The sequence below is a fragment of the Phyllostomus hastatus genome, unplaced genomic scaffold (assembly GCF_019186645.2).
Source record: "Phyllostomus hastatus isolate PE091 unplaced genomic scaffold, TTU_PhHast_1.1 phas_scaffold_78, whole genome shotgun sequence".
NCBI lineage: Eukaryota > Metazoa > Chordata > Mammalia > Chiroptera > Phyllostomidae > Phyllostomus > Phyllostomus hastatus.
The window spans coordinates 47,534,246-47,554,608 of NW_025334041.1; the positions used below are offsets into that span (position 1 = coordinate 47,534,246).

General features: G+C 41.2%; 1 protein-coding gene across 11 annotated transcripts in view; it reads right to left on the minus strand.

Moving 5' to 3' along the window:
• The window catches only part of ATXN7L1 (ataxin 7 like 1), a 232,518-nt gene that overhangs the window by 15,349 nt on the left and 196,806 nt on the right, over positions 1 to 20,363 (minus strand). For 8 of the 11 annotated variants that reach the window (XM_045826983.1, XM_045826987.1, XM_045826990.1 and 5 more), the window contains 4 exons: positions 18,437 to 18,519; positions 17,349 to 17,605; positions 17,001 to 17,138; positions 1,578 to 1,770 (listed from right to left, as the gene is read on the minus strand). In XM_045826983.1, the coding sequence (XP_045682939.1) occupies positions 1,578 to 1,770; positions 17,001 to 17,138; positions 17,349 to 17,605; positions 18,437 to 18,519 (671 nt within the window). The remainder of the gene's footprint in view (positions 1 to 1,577; positions 1,771 to 17,000; positions 17,139 to 17,348; positions 17,606 to 18,436; positions 18,520 to 20,363) is intronic. The other 3 variants (XM_045826986.1, XM_045826989.1, XM_045826984.1) reach the window with 2 other exon arrangements.

The window sequence follows — 20,363 nt, forward strand, 5'->3', positions numbered from 1 at the left end:
ACCTTTTTGTCTTTGTTACCTGTATCTCTAATTCCATAGACATGCAAAGTCACATGCCCTGAGAGGCTCTTGTTCCCGGTCACACACTATGCCCTCAACGGAGCTGCAGATTTGCCATTGGCCACTGCAGGAGACCCCACAGGTTGCCAATCTTGCCAACTGCCACCCCACTGCCACCTCTCCCTGCTTTTTCCTGGCTAACAGAACCACACTTTTGTTCTGATATCTGACATGGAGCAGTGAGCAGGAAGGTAGGTCTATTCCCAGAACCTTGGGATGAATCCTGGCTGGCTCCATCCCCTGTCACTGGGATCCCATCCTTCCCTGCTGTTGAGTGGTGCGGGGTGAGCATGTGAGCCAGTCTGGTAGAAGTAAGGGGAAATTGGCCAGGGAGTTCACAGGAAGATTTTCATCCCTGTAAATGAAGACTCCCTTTTTGTTTGTACCTTTCCACCCTGTGTAAATGCTACTGGGTGAGGACTGGAGCTGTAGCAGACACACTGAGAGCAGTGTCCTTCAGCTTGGAACCACCTACCTCTAGACCTCTTGTGACATGAGACAATTAAATGACCATAGCACATGCACTGTATGAGTTGAGGTTTCTATTACTGACAATCAAAGGCATTCCTAATTATCCCTCACTACTTCTGAATTAGCCAAGAGGCTATTGGTGAACCTTAGGTTCCCTCAACAGGAAGTGAATTTGGTCTTCATTTATCTCACAGAGGGAGGAGGGAGTCACTCTTTCTTGATGCAGGATCGATTTCACCTACACAGTCCCTGAGCTCCAGAAAGAGTCAAAATATTCCTTCAGGGTTCAAGCTGACACCAGAGCAAACCAGCCATGGGGTCCCATGTGCCAGGCCCCCAGCATTCAGCTCTATGATGGTAGCACCAGGCATCTCCTTCTCAAGTGCTCATACGGCAAACATAAACACGTCTCCAGCTCATGCCTCTTTATGTTTCTCAGCTTGATTTCAATGATCTGAATAGTTAAAGTGGGCTCTTTTAAGGATTGGGAAGAAAATGACCTTTTTGTTCATCAGCAATCAAGCCGCTATGAAAAGCCTCCTTGTTTCCTTAACACACACACACACACACACACACACACACACACACACTCAGGACCAGTGTCATATGGTCACACTCACTAATAACAATAAAAACTCAGAACCAACATGGGAGAAACAGCTAGGGCTGGCCCCTGGCACTCTGCTTACACAGGTGGCTCTCAATGCAGGTGAGCTAGACTAACTCTTGAAATCAAAGTCTCCATTTTTAGATGGGCAAAGCCAGAAGGTCAGCTCCCCAGTGCACTTAAATAAACACCATTTCCCAAGCATTATTACTTCAAGGTGGACCACAAATACTCAGGTGCTTAAAGGATTAAATAGTAAGTTGGGATCCCTTTCCTCTCTTTCTGTGTTTTTCAAGTGTATTTCTAAGGCAATCATTTAACCTCAGGGTTGCTTGTCCTGATGACCTCTCCTTAGGAATGTATGCCCTTTGACACGATCACCTAAATACCTGCAAAGCATAGGGGGAACATGCATGGAGGGAAACATCCAGTGGCCTACCCCAAGAGGTCTAGGGTGGTGGGTGGAGAACTGACAATCTAACTTCTCAGATTCATCGGCTCCGTCCATCTCCCCTTCATCACTTGACAGTCGGCTGGCAAGGTCACCTCCAACTGGGGGCAGAGGGGGTTCCGGAGTGTAGCCACTATGATTTGAAGATGTGGTGCTGCTTATGCTATTTGCAGATGATGGTCTAAGAGCAAGAGAGAACAAACAGAATAAATTTTTCTGAGGTATCAAGACCCACACAGTTTAACAGAGCCCAGAAGGCAGCCCAAGTAGCTTTTCCAGGTCAGTGGCAAATTTGCACAGGGAAACATTCAGGCTGAGAGAGTTAGCAGCAACCAGCTCTCTACAAAGCTGGTGGAGCTAAGACTCTGCCCTGTTTCAATCTGGGCATGACGGAAAACAAGAACAGTAAATGCAGAATGTAAAATGCAGTGACAGAATCTTCTATGAGTTGTTATAACTATTCGACCACTTGCATATAAGTAATCGGTCATGTAGTTGCTTCTCTTTGAAAGTGGAACTTGACAGGAAGATCAACCAGATAAACAAGTTCAAACCAATTGACAAAATATCAATAATGACAAAGTACGTCCCTATAGACACCTTTTTTTTTTGCTACTGAACTATGGCTTTATGAGATTGTTACAGTGACATGAAAAAAGGTTCTGTCTAAATGATGGAGCCACAAGTCTCTTACCCCACAGCCAGGACCTTTTCTTAATATTAAGCCACATGTAGTTTAATTGTATTTTCTGTGGATGAATGTTTAATTTTTTTAAAAGGTGAGCGTTTCAAATTATTTATTTATTTATTTTAGACAGAGGGGAAGAGAGGAAGAAAGAGAGAGTAAAAAACATTAATGCCTCTCATGTGCTCCCTATAGGGGACCTGGTCTACAACCCAGGCATGTGCCCTGACTGGAAATTGAACGAGCGACTTTTTGGTTCACAAGCTGTGCTCAGTCTACTCAGACACACCAGCCAGGGCGAATGTTTAATTTTTTGACAAGGAATTAGACCCTCCCACTGGCATGGTTGGCTCGTAGTAGGTGTTGAAATATGTTTCTCAATGAAGGAATAAATGAATTCCATGTGTATAAATAATCCAAGAGATCTCATCTCAATTATGGCTAAGATTATAGAGAAGCAAGGTTATAGTATGAAGCAGAACATGCTTTCTAAGTAGTAAAACTCAAAACAAGGTAAAAATAAAAACCAAACAAACATATCCACATCAGTAGAAGAGTTAGAAGAGAAATAGTCAAAGTTAGCTGTCAGTTGTTTTCACTGCTTCTTAAGCAGCTGATCGGGGAAACAGATAGGGAGGAAAAGAAGTTTTGGAGAAAAAAACACCAAGATCTTTAAAAAAAAATTGGTTTTCTGCATTCTTCTTTGAAAGCTGCCCCTGAAAGTCACATGAAGCAGCACTGTTTATCTATCTCCCTTCTCCTTCATTTCCACTCTGGGTTCTTTGTTGCTATAAAATCTTTCCAGGTGGTAAATACCTGAGTTCATGGCCTGGCTGGTGTGGCTCAGTGGATTGAGCGCTAGCCTGAGAACCAAAGGGTCACTGTTTCAACTCCCAGTCAGGGCACGTGCCTGGGTTGTGGACCAGGTCCCTAAAAAGGGGCATATGAGAGGCAACCACACATTGATGTTTCTCTTTCTCACTTTCTCCCTCCCTTACCCTCTCTAAAATAAATAAAATCTTAAAAAACAAAAAAAGAGAAATACCTGAGTTCAAAGCAGCTCCTGAAAGCACAGTCCTTTAAAAACAAAGCCACAGAGATGGAAACAACCCAAATGTCCATCAATAGATAAACGGATAAACAAAATATGGTATATCCATACAAAATATTAATTCTTTAAAAATGATGGAATTTTGATACATGCTATAACATGGATGAACCATGAAGACATAATGCTAAGGGAACTAAGCCAGACACAAAGGACAAATATTGTATGATTCCACTTACACAACATACCTAGAATAGTCAAGTCTGTAGAGACAGAAAGTAGAGCAGTAGTTACCAGGCAGTGGGGGAGGGGTATTGGGATATTTGCATTTGATGAGTGCAGAGAGGTTCAGTATGGGATCGTGAAAAATTCTGGAGACAGTGGTGGCAGTTGCACCACAATGTGAGTGTGCTCAATACTACTAAACTGTACACTTAGAAATGGTTAACATGATAAATTTTGTAACAAAACTACAGGTAGTTTTTCAGTGTTATTAAAAGAACTCCATTAGTATGACAGTTTATTATTGACTATCACCTTCCCATATTTATAAAAACAAAGATGACATTCACTCTGCATGTTAAGTCTACAGTCCAGAGACCACATCTCCCTGGGTGCATTTCCAGATACCTACTCCCCTGGATAGAAGGGGCAACTACACTATTGCCTGTTAACAGCTGAAGACCCAAATGGTAAAACAATTTTGATGAAATGTATAAAGAAAGAAAACAGCATCCATAATCCTACCACTGAAGATCAAGTGCTATTATCATTCTGATTTATATCCTTCCAGACTTCTTTACTATGTGTACACTGGCAATTTTAAACAAGAACTGGATGGACCACACTGTACGTACTATTTAGAGACATTAAAAAAAAACCCCTAGTGATATTATAAAAATCTCTCCATGTATAGAACTATGTCATCTTTTAAAATAGTCCCCAGTATTCCAAAATATGGATACATCCTAATTTACTCAACTAGTTTATGGATGGACATTTAAATTGTTTCCAAACTTTCTAGTAGGCTCTTTTTGAAGCCTTCTCCAACATGACAGGACCCCCATGCCTTGCAGCAGATAAAAGTTCGCTGCATTTTGTTAAGTGTGATAATAGCATCATGATTACATAGAAAATTTTCTTTACTTTAAAAAGATGCATGTGGAAACTTTACAAGTAGAATGCCATGATATCTGCAGTTATACTCCAAAATATATCATCAAAAAATATAGATGAAGTAAATATAATTGCAAAACCTGAATATTACAATTCTTCAAGCTAGGTATATGGGGTGTTCATTATATTATACTCTTTCCTTTCCTGTGTATGGGTTAAAATTTAATAAGAAGAAATAAAAAAAAAGAAAATGAAAAGAAAGTGAGCAAGGAGTACAGGAACTTTTTTGTAAGAAAGTTGTGGAAGAACTTCCTGTTAAGTGGGCTGATAGATTGAAGACTTATCTCCTCTCTCTCCCAAAATCCTACTAAAATCAGAGTAAGAGGATAAAAAAGGCATTAGCTGCAAAGAACAAAAAGGTCAGCAGAAATATGGTGATAGTCATAGTGATGAATTCACAGCCTCCACTGAACCCCCAAACCATAATGAAATCTCATTCATCTTGCTAATGATTGGTTTAGAAAAGGACATGAGAAATAAAAGAAAATGTATTCTTTGGGGAGGGCTTTTGCAAAGATTTTTTTCACCTTTAAAAAGAGACACAAGAAAAAAGTGGTTTCCACCTTCACTAGACCTTGTTTTACCTGGATATGCCTGAAAGTGCTACAACCATCTTGTTATAGATTTTGAAGACTGAAGAGTGTGGAATGAAAAGAGGGCAGAGAAGCAGAGCCAATTTCTGATCTCTGGTGACAGATGCCCTTTCACCTCCAGACTTCCCATCTCATGTGATTAGAAATTTGCTAATTATTTCAGCACTTATTAAGACTAGGTTTTCTGCAAATAAACAAAGGGGGCTACATAAAGCTAAAAAGTTTTTGCAAAGCCAAGTAGGAAACCATCAACAAAATGAAAAATCAAGCCACTGAAAGGGAGAACATATTCGCCAATGATACATTTGATAATGGGCTAATATAAAAAATTTGTACAACTTAACATTAAAACAAACAATCCAATTAAAAAATGAGCAGAGGACTGAAATAATCATTTTTCCAAAGAAGACATACAAATGGCTAATAAACATATGAAAAGATACTCAATGTGACTATCATCAGAGAAATGCAAAATAAAACCAGAGTGAGATATCACTTCACACTTGTCAGAATGGCTATCATCAATAATCCAAAACAACAAGTGCTGGCGAGGACATGGAGCAAGGGGAACCCTTTAGCACTGTTGGTGGGAATGCAGATTGGTACAACCACTGTGGAAAGCAGTATGGAGATACCTCAAAAAATTAAAAGGGAATTGCCTTGTGACCCAGAGATTCCACTTCTGGGTATATGACCCAAGAATCCCAAAACACTAATTGGAAAGAATATATACACCCTATGTTCATTACAGCATTATTTCAATAGCCTAGCTATGGAAGCAACCCAAGAGCCCATCAATAGACAAGTAGATGAAAAAGTTGTGGTGTATATATACAATGGAATATTAGCCATAAAAAAGAATGAAATCTTAGCATTTGTGACAGTAGAGATGGACCTAGAGGGTATTAAGCTAAGTGAAATAAGTCAGACAGAGAAAGACAAATACCATATGATTTCACTTATATGTGGAATCTGAAGAGTAAAATAGTTAAACAAAACAGAAACAGACTCACATATACAAAGATTAGACTTATGGTCAGAGGAGGGGGGTTGGGGGACTAAATGAAAAAGGTGAAGGAATTAAAAAGTACAAATTGGTAGTCACAAAATAGTCACAAGGATGTAAAGTACAGCACAGGTAATATAGTCAATGATATTGTAATAACCATGCACAGTGCCAGGTGAGTATTTAAAATATTGGGGAGAGCACTTGGTAAAGCATTTGATTTTCTAACCACTATGCTGTATGCCTGAAATGAACATAAAATAATACTGAATGTAAACTGAGGTTGAAAAAAAATGACCAGGTTTTCTGCTACTTGCACCTGAAGAGTCCCAGCTGAGGCAAGTGTGAAGAGATTTAACATATTTTTAGAAGACAGAATGTGGCTGGAGAATGTTAACTAATGGGAAAGGAGGTGACCTACCACAGAACCTCTGAGAAGGAGGGCACCAGGAGCTACCCAGATCTGCAAAAGTCATGGGGGATGTGACAGCTAAACACAATGGGAGAGTTTAAAGTCTTAATATATGGTAGTCATCAACACTACATCAGACAGCCAGGTGATTCACTATCTACCAAGACCACCCTCCCTCTCCAAGAAGCTCTCCAACAAGAGAACAAAGGCTTATTTTCTAGAGAAAGTGAACTGGAGAGACTGGAGACCAGGCTCAGCAGGGATCAGGAGTGAGGGACAAGGCTGGAAACAGAGTGACTGTGGGCTGTCCCTAGTCAGATCCTTAGTTTGCACTCTTAGAATACCCACTGCTAGACACGTGACTGGGCAGGATTCTTCCCTTGAGAAACTGAATGACTCCAGAGAAAGGCCCCCCAGATCTTGCCTATGGGGATCCTCCCACAAAGGCTGATTGCTGACCTGATGACCTTTTGGTCTTATTGTCCCACACACAGGCTTCCAATCAGCCTGTTAGAGCCCCTCTTCTAAATATGAATGGTTAGGGATCACCAAAAAATTCTTGGGACATCTCCACCATGAAACTGTTCAACCAAACATGAAACATGTGCGTGAAACAAATTTGGAGGAAATTAAGATAAAGAAGGAAAGAGGAAAAACTAAAAAAAAATCTATCTTCAAAGATATGAGAAATGTACTACCTCTGCAAAATGATTACATTTCGTAGGATATTATAAGGAGCAATCAAATAAAGTGCAGATCCTAAAAATTTATTAAGTGAATCATAAACTGATTGTTTAATATATGTAGTTTTGAAGGTCAAGAAAGTCTTTTAGACAGTAAAATCTTTTAGGAAGTGGAATATGAGATTAAGAGAGACAATAGGAGAAAGGATGTTAAGATTTTGAAAAGATCAGAGCAAAACATCCAACATCCAACTAATATGAGATCAAGAAAGAGAATAAAGACAACAGCAGAAAGAAAATTTTCCAGGATGTAAGACAGGAAAATATCCCAGAAACAAGTGTTTTCAGACTGAGAGAATCTATCTGAATTGTATTGTATCTGTGAGTACACAATACAATAAATGAAAAAAATACCTAAATTAAGAGTAGTCCCTTTGATATTTAGAGCCCCAGTCTTCAGAGACAAAAACTGGTCATTGAAAAGAAGTGTGAACTTGAATGATATTAAACTTCTCAACAAAAACCTTTAATACAAGAAGTGAATGGAAATATTGCTTCAAATTCTGTAAGGAAATTATTTCAATCCAGTTATTTACTAAGAAAGGCGATCAATTAAGTGTGAGGATAGAAAAAAAACATTTAAGTGTGTAAGGATTCTAAAAACTGACCTCCTATGCACCTTTTCCCCAGGAGCTATTGGAGGAGATATTCCATCAAAATAAAGAAGCAAGCCAACAGGGAGGAATGCACTGTGATCCAGGAAACAGGCGCTCTAAACAGAGAGGGTAGGAAGAGTCCCAGGATAGCAGGAAGTACTGTTTTCCATTCTATCTTTTAGTACTACTATTCAATATTTGAGCTATATGCCTATATAACTTTGGTTAAAAAAAAGAAGACATTTAAACATAAAAAGTAAGCTGATGTAAAATTATAGTGTGGTCTTCTCTCTCTGCTAAAGACAAAGCTTCTTGGACTATTGGTCTGCTACTGATACTGGAAAAAAGTTTTCTGCCTAGAAAGCACAGATTCTGCGTTCATCAAAATAGTTTTCTGTGTTTTATGTTGCCTTAACCAGGTCCTTAATTATCTAAGAAAATGGCACCTCCTCAATACTAAGAACTGTTTTGTTAATAATCATGTAAACTTCTGTATTTGTTAATTGGCTTAACAACAGCCCACAACCTTTGGGCCAACTTAAACTTCTGTATTTGTGTTTACAATTTTCTATTACCACTTTGATTAGATGGATAATTACATATTGCTTCATAATGACATGATCCTATGTAGTCAGATGTCTAAAATCTCTTGATATATTTTGACAAACTTCTAAAAATTTAAATTATAAATAGAGTCTTGACCTGGGAATACCTGAGGTGTTCCAGAGGGCCTCTGAAATACCCCAAAAGATTTGTTTTCTCTCCTTACAAGGAGAAATGTTAAACTAATTAGGTTTATTTTGATGAATAGAAAATATATGAAAAGCATTGTCAAAAAATAACAGTGAGTCTTCTTTATATTGTATTTTTATAACTATATATTATAAATGTTCCAAAAAATGTTGCTGGGGATCTGAGATGTCCTGACATAAGATGTTTGTCATTGAAATTAAGGGACACATTAAAACAACTGACCCTGAGCATCAGATTGTGGCTCAAGTGAATCAAGTCCATCCTATTTCCACAAAAAAATGACCCATCCCCAGACTTTTGCCATCCTGATGTTTTTGTAACATGGCAACAGTGTGTTCTCGAATCAGAGTCATTCAGGTGAGTAAACAACGGCTGTCAATTAAGTGAATAATTTGGGCTATGGGAAACCCAGATGGCCCCTTGGGTAACCTGGCTCCTTGGCATTTTTTGAGTTTTTGCATTCCTCATCCACTATAGTTTATTTAAGCTGGACTTCATTCAACTGCCACTTGGTATGGATGATCAATATGTTCTTATTTTTGTGTGTATGCTTTCTAGGTAAGTTGAGGCTTCCTCCTGTCACAGACTGATGCCCTCACAATGGCAAAGAAACTGTCAGAAAATGTGTTTCTCACCTAGAATATGCCTTCCACAATCTCTAGTGACGAGGTACCCACTTCACTGAGCAAATCATAGGAGTCTTGACAGCCATGCAAACTTCTTGGAATTACCAGGCAAAGTCTAGAGAACTAATTGAAAAACTGGATTCAAGCACAGCAAGTTTAATTACATAGGACTGACTGAATGAACTGATGAAAATGGTTACAATTTTTATGACTTTTTGTTTGACAAGGCTGATTTTTTAATCTTTTTGCTTTTCAGATAAAAGGAATCCTGTTTACCTATGACTTGGCAATTTGGTAAATTATACATCTGTAAGCAGAATTGAAATATTTATTTTTCTCACTACTTGATCCCTGCAGAATCCAATAATGAGTATTTTTATTTTCATGGCAATGTCAGTTCAATAAGAATCTGTTCGACTGGTTTTATTATCAAGGCTTTGAAGCTTTGATTGGAATGTCATGTTTGAAAGAGACATGCGCAGACTCAGACCAGAAGACTCTAAGGAATTAAGATTGACTTTGGAAGCCAATAAAACCCCTTTGGGAAAACAGTCTGGTGTCTAGTTTGCATGGTTCACAGCAGACTTTCCAGGTTGCCGAGAAATAAATGTTGCTTCCTGGGAGATGCAAGGAAAGACCCTCAGGATGTGTTGGGGACCATGACAAGAGAGGAGGATCCACCCAAATGTGTAGATATTGGGGTCAAAATTTGATGGTAAGTATATGGCTTGGCTTCTTAGTTTTGAGAGTCTATTTAAAGTTCAATCTGAGCCCTGACTTGTGTGGCTCAGTTGGTTGGGTGTCATCCAACTGTGTCATCTAGTTGGTCAGGCAAAGTGAAAGGTTGCTGGTTCAATTCCTGGTCAGAGCACATGTCTGTGTTGCAGATTCCATCCCTGGTAGGGACGCATGTGAGAGGTGGCTGGTCTCTCACATCGATGTTTCTCTCCCTCTCTTTCTCCCTCTTTCACCTCTCTCTAAAATAAATAAATAAATTCTTTTTTAAAAAAGTTCAATCTAAAGATTCCTGAGGAAAATCCCAGCAAAACAGATTTAAGGGGTCCTATGTTGTTAATTATTATTCTTGCTGGACTTATACAAATTATCAGGCCAAGTTTATTAAGATTAGATTTATTTTGCAGATAAATTGGTCTCCATTTGGATATCTTTGGTAAATGTGGGGGTGACTATAGAGAAAATTATATTTCAATAAGAACTATAATACACCTTTGTGGATATTAGATTCTAGTGCTGTCCATTATCTTTTGAATTTTGGTTTTACATAACATAAATTTCAAAGAAATTGCCACAGTAGTTCATGTTCAAACAATCTCAGTGACTAATGTGCTGTAAGCCTCACAGACAGCTTATCTGAGCACTTGGTGCTAACTACATCTTAAAGAATTTAACACTTATTAGTCAGCTGTTTGGCCTGTTCTACTGCTCCAGCTCTACGACTCAGACAGACCACTGCAGAGGCCTTGACATGTGTGTCCTTAGACAACGGGATTGCTTTACGTTACTTGTCAGCTGAACCGGGAAGAGTTTGTGCAGTGGCCAACTCACGGTTTGGGTCTTGGGGGGCATAATAATAAAAATTACTCTTTATTCTTTGTCTAAATTGAACCCTCAGAATGCTCCTTCTAAGGTTTGGGGCCTATCACGGAAGAGGTGGGCATGTGAGATTGTACAAGCTGGATAAATGGGGCACAATGAACAGGCAGATCTGACTCCACCTTGAAAACTAATATTCCCTCTTAATTGAACCTGGACCTGGTTGCCCTATTTCCCTCAGTGCTGAGGAATAAATGACAAAAAGGGGGTAAATGTAACAGAATGAAATGCTTGACCTCTCCGACTCCAAGCCTGAGTTGTTCCCATGGCCTTCAGGCTAATAGCTTCCACTTAGACTTGCCAATAGAATGCTAATCTTTAGAGGAATTCTGCTTGTGGCTTGAGGAGATAAGGGAAGTAAGGGTTGTTTATCAAAGATTTGCAGGAACTTTGTGACTGAGACCAGACTTCCAGCAACCAGCACAATCTTCCTCAGACCCTGACTGGTAGCACCCAGATGTCTGAGGTAGTCAATCACCTCTTGCCACTCCCATTTCCCCTTCCTTTGGCATAAAAGAAGACTGAACTCTGTGCTTTCTTAAGATGGAGTTGAAGTACCACTAGGGGTCCCAACTTCTCAGTTGGCACCTTCTTGGTCAATAAACCTTTCCTTACTACAAACAAACAAACAAACAAACAAACAAACAAACAAGGTTGAAACACCCAATAGTAAATTTCAGTTGCCAGAGAATAAAGATGAACATGGAACCTCTGTGTTCTAGAACAAAATCAGCTCAGAGGGCAAAGGCAGACACATGACTGCATGATGGTGTGCATATGTGCACAGAGACACATGGAGGAGGAGGCGATCCCAATCTATCCCTTCTTAGGCTTGTTTCATTCAGGATGTGTGCACCCTTCCGGCAATGATGGAGTGGTAGATGCTTTCAAGACTTTCCATCTCTGATCACTGCACTCTGGGGTGGAAACTGGAGGGGAGGAGTTCACTGGAACCAGCTGTTCTCAGGAAAAAATAGGGCTTGGTGAGAAGTGATGGGAAAACAGGCAACTAGTCACGAGAAAGTGTGGAAAAAGTCACTCAAGTTTGTTAAGCTTCCATCCACCTTTTCTCCCTCGACACTACATCATCCCTCTCCTCTTCACTTATCAGTTTGGTCTAAAGACAATGTATATGATAATGATGCCTGCTCGTTTTCGCTCAGGGAAACATAAAGAAAGTCTCCACCCCTACCACTTTGTGGAAACATGAGTATCAGTCTGTCTGAGTACTTTGGAGAAGAGAGAACAAGGCAACTGACCTTAACTGAGTCCTTACTATGTGGTTGGCATGTCACATACACTTTCTCATCCAACTTACCCACTGCTCTGTGCATTTAACTACTATGTACATTTCTTAGATGAGAAAGTGGCTTGCAAAGCTAATAAGAGGTGAAAATCAGACTTCAAAGCCTCCCCATATTGAGAAAGAATGTAGAAAAAGAACAGGGACAAATATAAGTTGAGGAGAGAAACAGCTTACAATTTGGCAATAACACTCTCCTAATTGTTTAAAACTGAAGCTGTTTTCACTCAACACTCATCTCTAATCTTTTTCAGGTATCTAGGACCTTCTGTGTCTCCTCACTGCCCCTTGTCAGTCTAAAACTCAATGGATTTTGCCATTTTATACTTTAAGATTAGATGTGTGGGCACTCTCAAGACAAAGAGGAATGTGCCCAGATTTTGTCAGACCTGGCTTCCACAGCCAACCTTACTCTCCCTCCCAAAGGTCTGAGCCTGGTTTGTCAGAGACCTGCTTGACATTTTGCCTTCTTCTCTCTTTTCAACAGGGTCTTGACAGTATGGCTGGTCTGGTTGTCCATAGCCCTTGGCTACTTTGGGACAAGTAATGTGTTCCCTTAAAGTCAGGGGCAAAGAAACAGAGCACATGTGTATGTTATTTAAAGGCCCCCAGGTTGGGGGACAGGAGGCAAAAAGACAGACAAATGGAAGTCAGGTACTACCAAGGTCTGTTTACTCACATTGCTTTCCCACTCAATATCACTACCACTAACAGCTACCATTAGTTCAGTGCTTATTATGAGCTTAGTACTTTATCTCACTAAATTCTTTTTAGCTCCATTTTACAGATGAGCAAGCTGAGGCCAAAGAGACTAGGAAACATGACCATGCTCATCTAGTTAATAAACACGAAGTTGCGATACACACTTCCTATCCTGTTCTGACCTGTGTTTTCTACCTTTAACTCTTCCAATTTTAGACCCAAGTTCCTTTTTAGGAACCCTTGACAAGAGTGGGTTGCAATTCAAAAAAATGAAAGCTGAACTATTTTCAAGGTTATCAAAATAACATGTAAGAAATAAATGCACACACATTAATATTTCCAACAAAAAGGATCAGGAAGGGATTATGATAATTCTATTCATGTGTGATAATATTCTTTTTTTTGCCAATTGTAGATAATTAATGTAACTGAAATATCTATTATAGACTTCTGGTCAAGATGGAGGCATAGGTAGACACACTTTGCCTCCTAGGGCAACCACAGAAAGAATTACAACTAGATTTCAAAACAAATAACACCCAGCGCCATCAGAATACTGAGCTGTATGGAAGTCTGATGACCATGGATTTAAAGAAACCACATTCATCCAGAAGGGTAGGCGGGGCAGGGTCATAGAGATGCAATGCAGTGTGGAAAGGCGGCAGTGGTCTCTATCACGCCTGGTGGATAAAAATTGGGAGGAATACTCTGGGACTGAGCAATCCCAGTCCCCAACCAGAGTCCACAGCCCAAGGTTCCAGTGTTGGAAAGATAAATCCCCATAACTTCTGGTTGTAAAAACCAGTGGGGGTTGGGGTGGTGGAAGAAACTGCTAGATTTTCAGGAGACTCCATTTAAAGGGCCCACATGGACTTTGAATGTATGCAAACCCACCCATGCTGGGATTCACCACCAGGGCAACAGCTGGGAGGGTGTCAGCTGCATACTGGAAGTGGGTGAAGTGACTGGAAAGGGGGCAAGTGTTCCGTAAACCTCCAGAAGCCGGGCAGCAGCATTGTCTCCTCTCCGAGCCCTCCCCCGACATAGTGCCACAAAGTGGTGAAGTGGGTTGCCCCTCCCTGGTCATTACCTAAGGCTCCGCCTCACATAATTTATAGGTGCCTTTTCTACAATAGGCCATGTTACTAAGACAGGGAGTCAAAGTAGCTCTACCTAATACACAGAAACACACACAGGGAGGATGCCTGATAAAGGAGACAAAGAAACACAGCCCAAATGAAAGGATAGAACAAAACTCCAGAAAAAGAAATAAATGATACAGAGATAACCAACTTATCAGATGCAGAGTTCAAAACACTGGTGATAAGCGTGCTCAAAGAACTCATTGAGTACAGCAACAACATAAAAGAAGAAATGAAGGTTATACTAAGTGAAATAAAGAAAAATCTACAGGGAACCACCAGTGGAGGTGAGGAAGTCAGGATTCAAATCAACAATTTGGAACATAAGGAAGAAATAAGCATTCAACCAGAACAGCAAGAAGAAATAAGAATTCAAAAGAATGAAGATAGTATAAGGGCCTTCTGGACATCTCCAAATGTACCAACAACTGAATCATAGGGATGTCAGAAGAAGAAGAGGAAGAGCAAGAAATTGAAAACTTATTTGAAAAAATAATGAAAGAATTTGGTGAAGGAAATAGACATATAAGTCCAGGAAGCAGAGTCCTAGACAAGTTGGACCCAAAGAGGACCACACCAAAACACATCATAATTAAAATGCCAAAGGTTAAAGATAAAGAGAGAATCTTAAAAGCAGCAAGAGAAAAGCAGAGAATTACCTACAAAAGAGATCTCATAAGACTATCAGCTGATTTCTCAAAAGAAACTTTGCAGGCAAGAAGGGACTAGCAAGAAGCATTCAAAGTGATGAAAAGCAAGGTACAACCTAGCTTACTCTATCCAGCAAAGCTATCATTTAGAATGGAAGGGCAGATAAAGTGCTTTCTAGACAAGTTAAAGCTAAAGGAGTTCATCGTCACCTAACCCTTATTACATGAAATGTTAAAGGGACTTATTTAAAAAAAAAAAAGAAGATAAAAATTATGAACATTGAAATGGCAACAAATTCAAAACTATTAACAACTTAATCTATAAAAAGCAAATTAAGCAAACAACCAGAACAGGAACAGAACCATAGATATGGAGATCCTGTGGAGGATTATCAGCTGGGAGGGGGAAGGGGCAAATGGGGTAAAGGGCAGGGATTTAGAAGCATAACTGGTAGGTACAAAATAGGCAGGGGGGGGGGTGTTAAGAATAGTATAGAAATGGAGAGACCAAAGAACTTACTGTTGTATGCTCAACCCATGGACATGAGCTAAGGTGGGGTGACTGCTGGAGGGAAAGGGTGCTGGGTGAAGGGGGGCAAAAGGGGAAAAAATTGGAACAACTATAATAGCATAATCAATAAAATATATTAAAAAAGAAATATCTATTTTATATATGTGATTAATAGGAGTAAAATAAACATTTTAAGTTTTATGTAATTATAATATTAAGCTCATGCTTTTTAAAATCTCTGATTACATGAGAATGCTATTTCCTATGAACACTGGACCAGAGTCCACCCTGAGTTTTTTGGTGTCTCTATATCAACTTTGAAAAGCATCCTCAAAAATTACTGTTAGCAACATTTGTGATGCTCTCCTGTGCCTCACCCTTCCTTTCAAAGGCATCCCTTTTGGTGATTAACCTCACACTCTTTTTTTCTGCTTCAATAAGAGAGAACACTTACATCTGGCATTTCTCCATCAACAAACATTCCTCTGAAAACTAAACCAGAAAGGAAAAGGCAGAAGAAGCTATTAAGACTCCATTGCCTGTTTTATTTTTTGATGGCTATCTCCAGCTTCTCTGTTAACCAGGTACCACTGCTTGGGTGAGAAGTGCCTCTATCAGTCAAAATCATATAGTAAAAGGGGTTTTGAAACTGGGTCCCCTGGAATCTTTGGGGAGTATAAGGTGATCCCTTGGAGGGCTGGGGGGACAGTGGGCTCTGGGTACATGTGTGATGAGAGCAGGGCTGAGTTGGCTTCAGGTGAAGGCAGGTCTGCTTTTATACTGGGTCCCATGTAAGGTTCTGAGGGTATGAAAGTTCTACACCCCAAAGTAGTTTGAAAGTCACGTTATATAGAATTGAAGCTCTTCCCAGAAATTTGGAACAGAGCTTGGGACAGACCTGTCTCTTCAACTCTAAAGCAATGGTAATATCCTTCACTTACATCCATATTATAGTAGAAATAAATATAAAATAATCTTGCAAAATGAGGGGTAGCAAGAAAAGTGGCATGGAAATGGATGACAACAACATGACAATGGTGATGATGGAAATGTGTGGGCTGCAATTCTATGACTGCTCCCCCAGAATGCTGGAGTTGAGGTTGGACATTCCTACAGAGGGACCATGACTGTGAAACTGGGTCAGGCTTGTTCCAAAGTAGAAGGCATGAGGGCAAGAACCTGGTAGATCAGTAACAGCTGCTACCAAATATCTGCTATTGCTTTAAAAACCAACTCCTTCCTCTTCTTTTATAACTATGTTCTCTTAAAGCCTACTTCTTGACTGGCCCCTATGAGACAGATGCAACATGCATTCAAAACCAACAGTAGTACCAGGACCTGTACTTCTCCTATTGTATCATTAATGTTTCCTTTAAATGACATTATAAATATTTGAATCTTATCTCATGTTCTAAACTCTGAATTCTTGAAAAGCAGAACCTAGTTTTGTTCATCTCTGTACCTCTGCCAGAGGGTACCTACCACAGTTACCTTGCTTATAGAGTGAGCGCTCAATAGGTATTTTTTAATAAAAGGTTCCCTGTCCTATTACCTAGAAATTGGTCTGCTACTAAACGTGGCAGTCCACTGCCCATTAAAACACACATGTGGATTTTAAATCTCTTAATCCAAATGGGTTCTAATTCTCTTTTCTGTTCTTTCCTTTCTGTCCAGGACAACCAAATAAAACCACAGACAAGTGGCTCAGCTATCTGGGTGTGCAGGGAAATATAAGAACAAAAAGTCTCTGTTATGCCACTTTTCCCTTCACCCAAGGAATTGGAGTGTTGTGCAAAAAATTCACAAAATATGTGCCAAATGGGCTCCTACAGGTGCCAACTACCCACTCACCCAGGTTTTCTGCACTCCCTGCTCCACGAATCTTCAACTAATCTGAAATCCCAAGCAGCCAGGAAGTTGCCTGGTGGCTGATGTGTCACCCAAGGATTTCTTTTTCTTTTCAGCTTACTCTTGTTCGGAATAGGTCTGCTATGAAGAATGATGATGATGACAATGATAATGACATTCAACACTATGGCCAAGCCCCTTATGCCCATTATCTCATTTAAACTGCAAAACTGCCTTACGTGGCAGGACTATGATGACTTCCATTTAACATGTGATCAGACCACACACAACCCAGCAAGACAGAATCACTTGATCAAGAACTCTGGGCTCTATCACCATGGTGGGACTTACCTAGGAAGCACAGAGTTAGGTGGCCTGGATTTTGCAGGGGATGCAACTTTAGGTTCTGGCCCAGAGCTCCCTGAAGATCCTGGCAAAGGGTCCTGTGCCTGCCCGGATTGGTTTGGAAGTACTTCCCTTGTTGAAGTCAGAAGATGCTCTTTATCTTTAACTTCTTTTTCCCGGGACTTGGCTTTGTGTTCTGCCAGAAGAAGGTCAAATTGCTTTTTCCGGCCCGGGACTGCCCTCCGATGGCTTAGTGAATGCGTCTAAGGAGAAGAGAGATGAAAAGCACAGCCTCTTTGATCAGCACATAAACCTGCTTCTCTGGGCCCTCCATTTCAGAGACAGCAATTCATGGGAATTTAGAGGTGCTTGAAAAGTCAACTTCAAGGAAACAGCTCCTGTTCTGCAGCTGGGAAGAGGCAGAGACCACACAAATGCAACCATGCCCTACTTTCCTGGCGTTAAGCCAAAGCTTCCTCCAAAAAATGGCACAGGATGATGAGCTTCAGTGCAGAACCCAGGAAAACCTCTCTGATGAAAGGCCACCGTGAAAGAGTCTAGAGTTAATCCAGGTGCAGGTGAGAGGCCTGCTTTGGCCCAGATACACAGAACCACCAAGCAGACAGGGCCACAGTCTTAATCCCAAGAAGCACTAGCAGTTCAGTATGAAGTATGCAGCTGGGGGCTACCCAGTGGTGGCCCGTTGGGTCAGCTGTCCCCCTGGCCACCCCAGTGTGGCCGATCAGGAGTGCGGCAGGACTGTCTTTCAGGGCGCTGCCGCCGCCGTGCTGCCGCTCCTGCATACATTAAAACGTAGCAGGGTTTAGAACCGCCTGTGAGTGCCTATAAATACAATTTACTGTCTGGCCTCACAAGTAACAGGGGATGCCTTTTTTTTCTCCCTTCTTAAAAAGCCAGCCAGTTTGAGGCAGGCACTCTGCTACCATGGAAGAGAAGAAAGCATTTCCTTTACAAAGAACAGCTGGGGGTCATGCCTAGGTTCCACACCCTGCCGTGTGCAGAGAGTGGCATGCAAACATTTCGACAAAGGCCCCAGCAAGAGCAGGAAGTATTTTTTATGGAAAGAGAAATACCTTGCAGGTGAGGGATCTTGTGCAAGGTTTCTTTGTCTCGGGATCCAATACTCCACAGTGTTTATTTGGGTCAAATTCTCTCTCTGGTTTAAGAAACAAACAAAAAATATAAGAAAAAAGGAGACTAAATAGGATTTGGCATTAAGACTACATTAAAAAAATGCACATTTGCACCAACAAGTGAGACATTGTCAGGCAATCTGTTTATGTTTTCCCCAACTGACTGCTGAAATGTTTCAAGAACTGCTCAGGGGAAAATGGGACACCCCTCTGCACCCAGAGTTCCCGAGCCCAGCTTCGTAGGGATGTGGAACGCAGCACAAGGCACAGGGGTAGATAGGGTGGGGTGAGCACTGGGGGTGAGGGGAGGAGCCATGCGACTCTCACACTTTATTTCACTTGAAAAGCTTCTCCAGGTACCTGGCCCATTGGGCACAGATAGCTGCAGACCAGGGAGAGCCACCTGAGGCCTAAGGGCCACTTTTTCCTGGGTGGCTCCAGGAGTACATCACATCTCCCCAGCCCTACCCTGCCTTCCTGCTAGTCGTAGCCATTTAAATGGGAGATTGTTCCTTGACAGGTCAGTGTGACCTTGCCTCTCTCCTGCTTTGCAAAGTGCTCAGCACAACCTTATTGACCAGAAAAATTGGTCAGAAAAATTGTTTACCTGATTCAGAGACATTTTGGAGGTATCACAGGCAGGGGAAGGGGAAAAGCTTGGGTGTGTGCCTCATGCAAACCTGAACTTGAAGGTGCATAGAAGGCAAAGCCTGCTTCAGCTTGCTTTGCTCCCAACATGGGCCTGTTGCCCCAAATGGGAAAGGGCAGGGCAGGCCGTGTTCTTGGATGGCGGCAAGAAGGCCGGGCCTTCCTCATTGTCTGCCCTCCCACTGGACTGTCGGTGGGTCATGTTCAGTTTACTTTCAAGGAACTTGCTCTTTTTAGGCCCATTTTGGATCCTTCATCCCCTCTGGATTTCAAAAATGCTCTCCTCTCCAGGAAAATGAGGGGAAATGAGGGCAATCTCTTAAGATGCTCCCTTTAGGCTTTAAAGTTCCACCTCTCATATGGCCTGTGCTGTTTCTGGAAGGCACCCAGCAAGCACCTGCCTCCCTCGAAACAGGAATGACACAGCTCTTCTGGGCATTCAGGAAGACAGTGGGTGGGTGAGGGGTGTGTATAAATGTGGTGGTGTCCTTAAGAACCCTGGATAGCTGCAAACTAAAAAGAGGTTACCTAGACTGAAAAACTCTCTGATGTTGGTGGAGTAAACTCTGAGCGTACTCAATGAATGGGTTCTAATTTTTAAAGAAGGTTTGGCCATGGCTGGTGTGGCTCAGTGGATTGAGTGCCGGCCTGTGAACCAAAGGGTCACTGGTTCGATTCCTAGTCAGGGCTCATGCCTGGGTTGAGGGCCAGGTCGCCAGTACGGGGTGCACGAGAGGCAACACATTGATGTTTCTCTCCCTCTCTTTCTCCCTCTCTTCCCCTCTCTGTAAAATTAAATAAATAAAATCATTCAAAAAATACAGTAAAAGGTTTGAGAGTCATGGAGTGGTTGTGATGGTAGTAATGGCAATGTGTGCAACAAAACCACTCTCATACCTAAGACAGATTCCCTGGTTGGCTATCAAAATGCCTCCTGCCCTTAATTTTCTTTTTTCTTTGTTAAAGCCTCACTTTTAAGTATAGAAAATTGCTAGACCTGGAGATGCCTATTTCTTATGAGCCCTCTCTGCCCACCAAGGAGTGCCTGGGTGCCAGGCCCTGGGTTGCCTGGCATGGAGTTCTTTCCCTTTCACTTGTCCAACTCAGACTGTGCCCAGATCCATAACCAGCACTCATGTTGGCCTGGAACTGACCAGGTTGTTTCACTGGCTGCCAAGTGTGAAAGCGAGATAGAAGCAAAAGACCCAATGAAACAAAA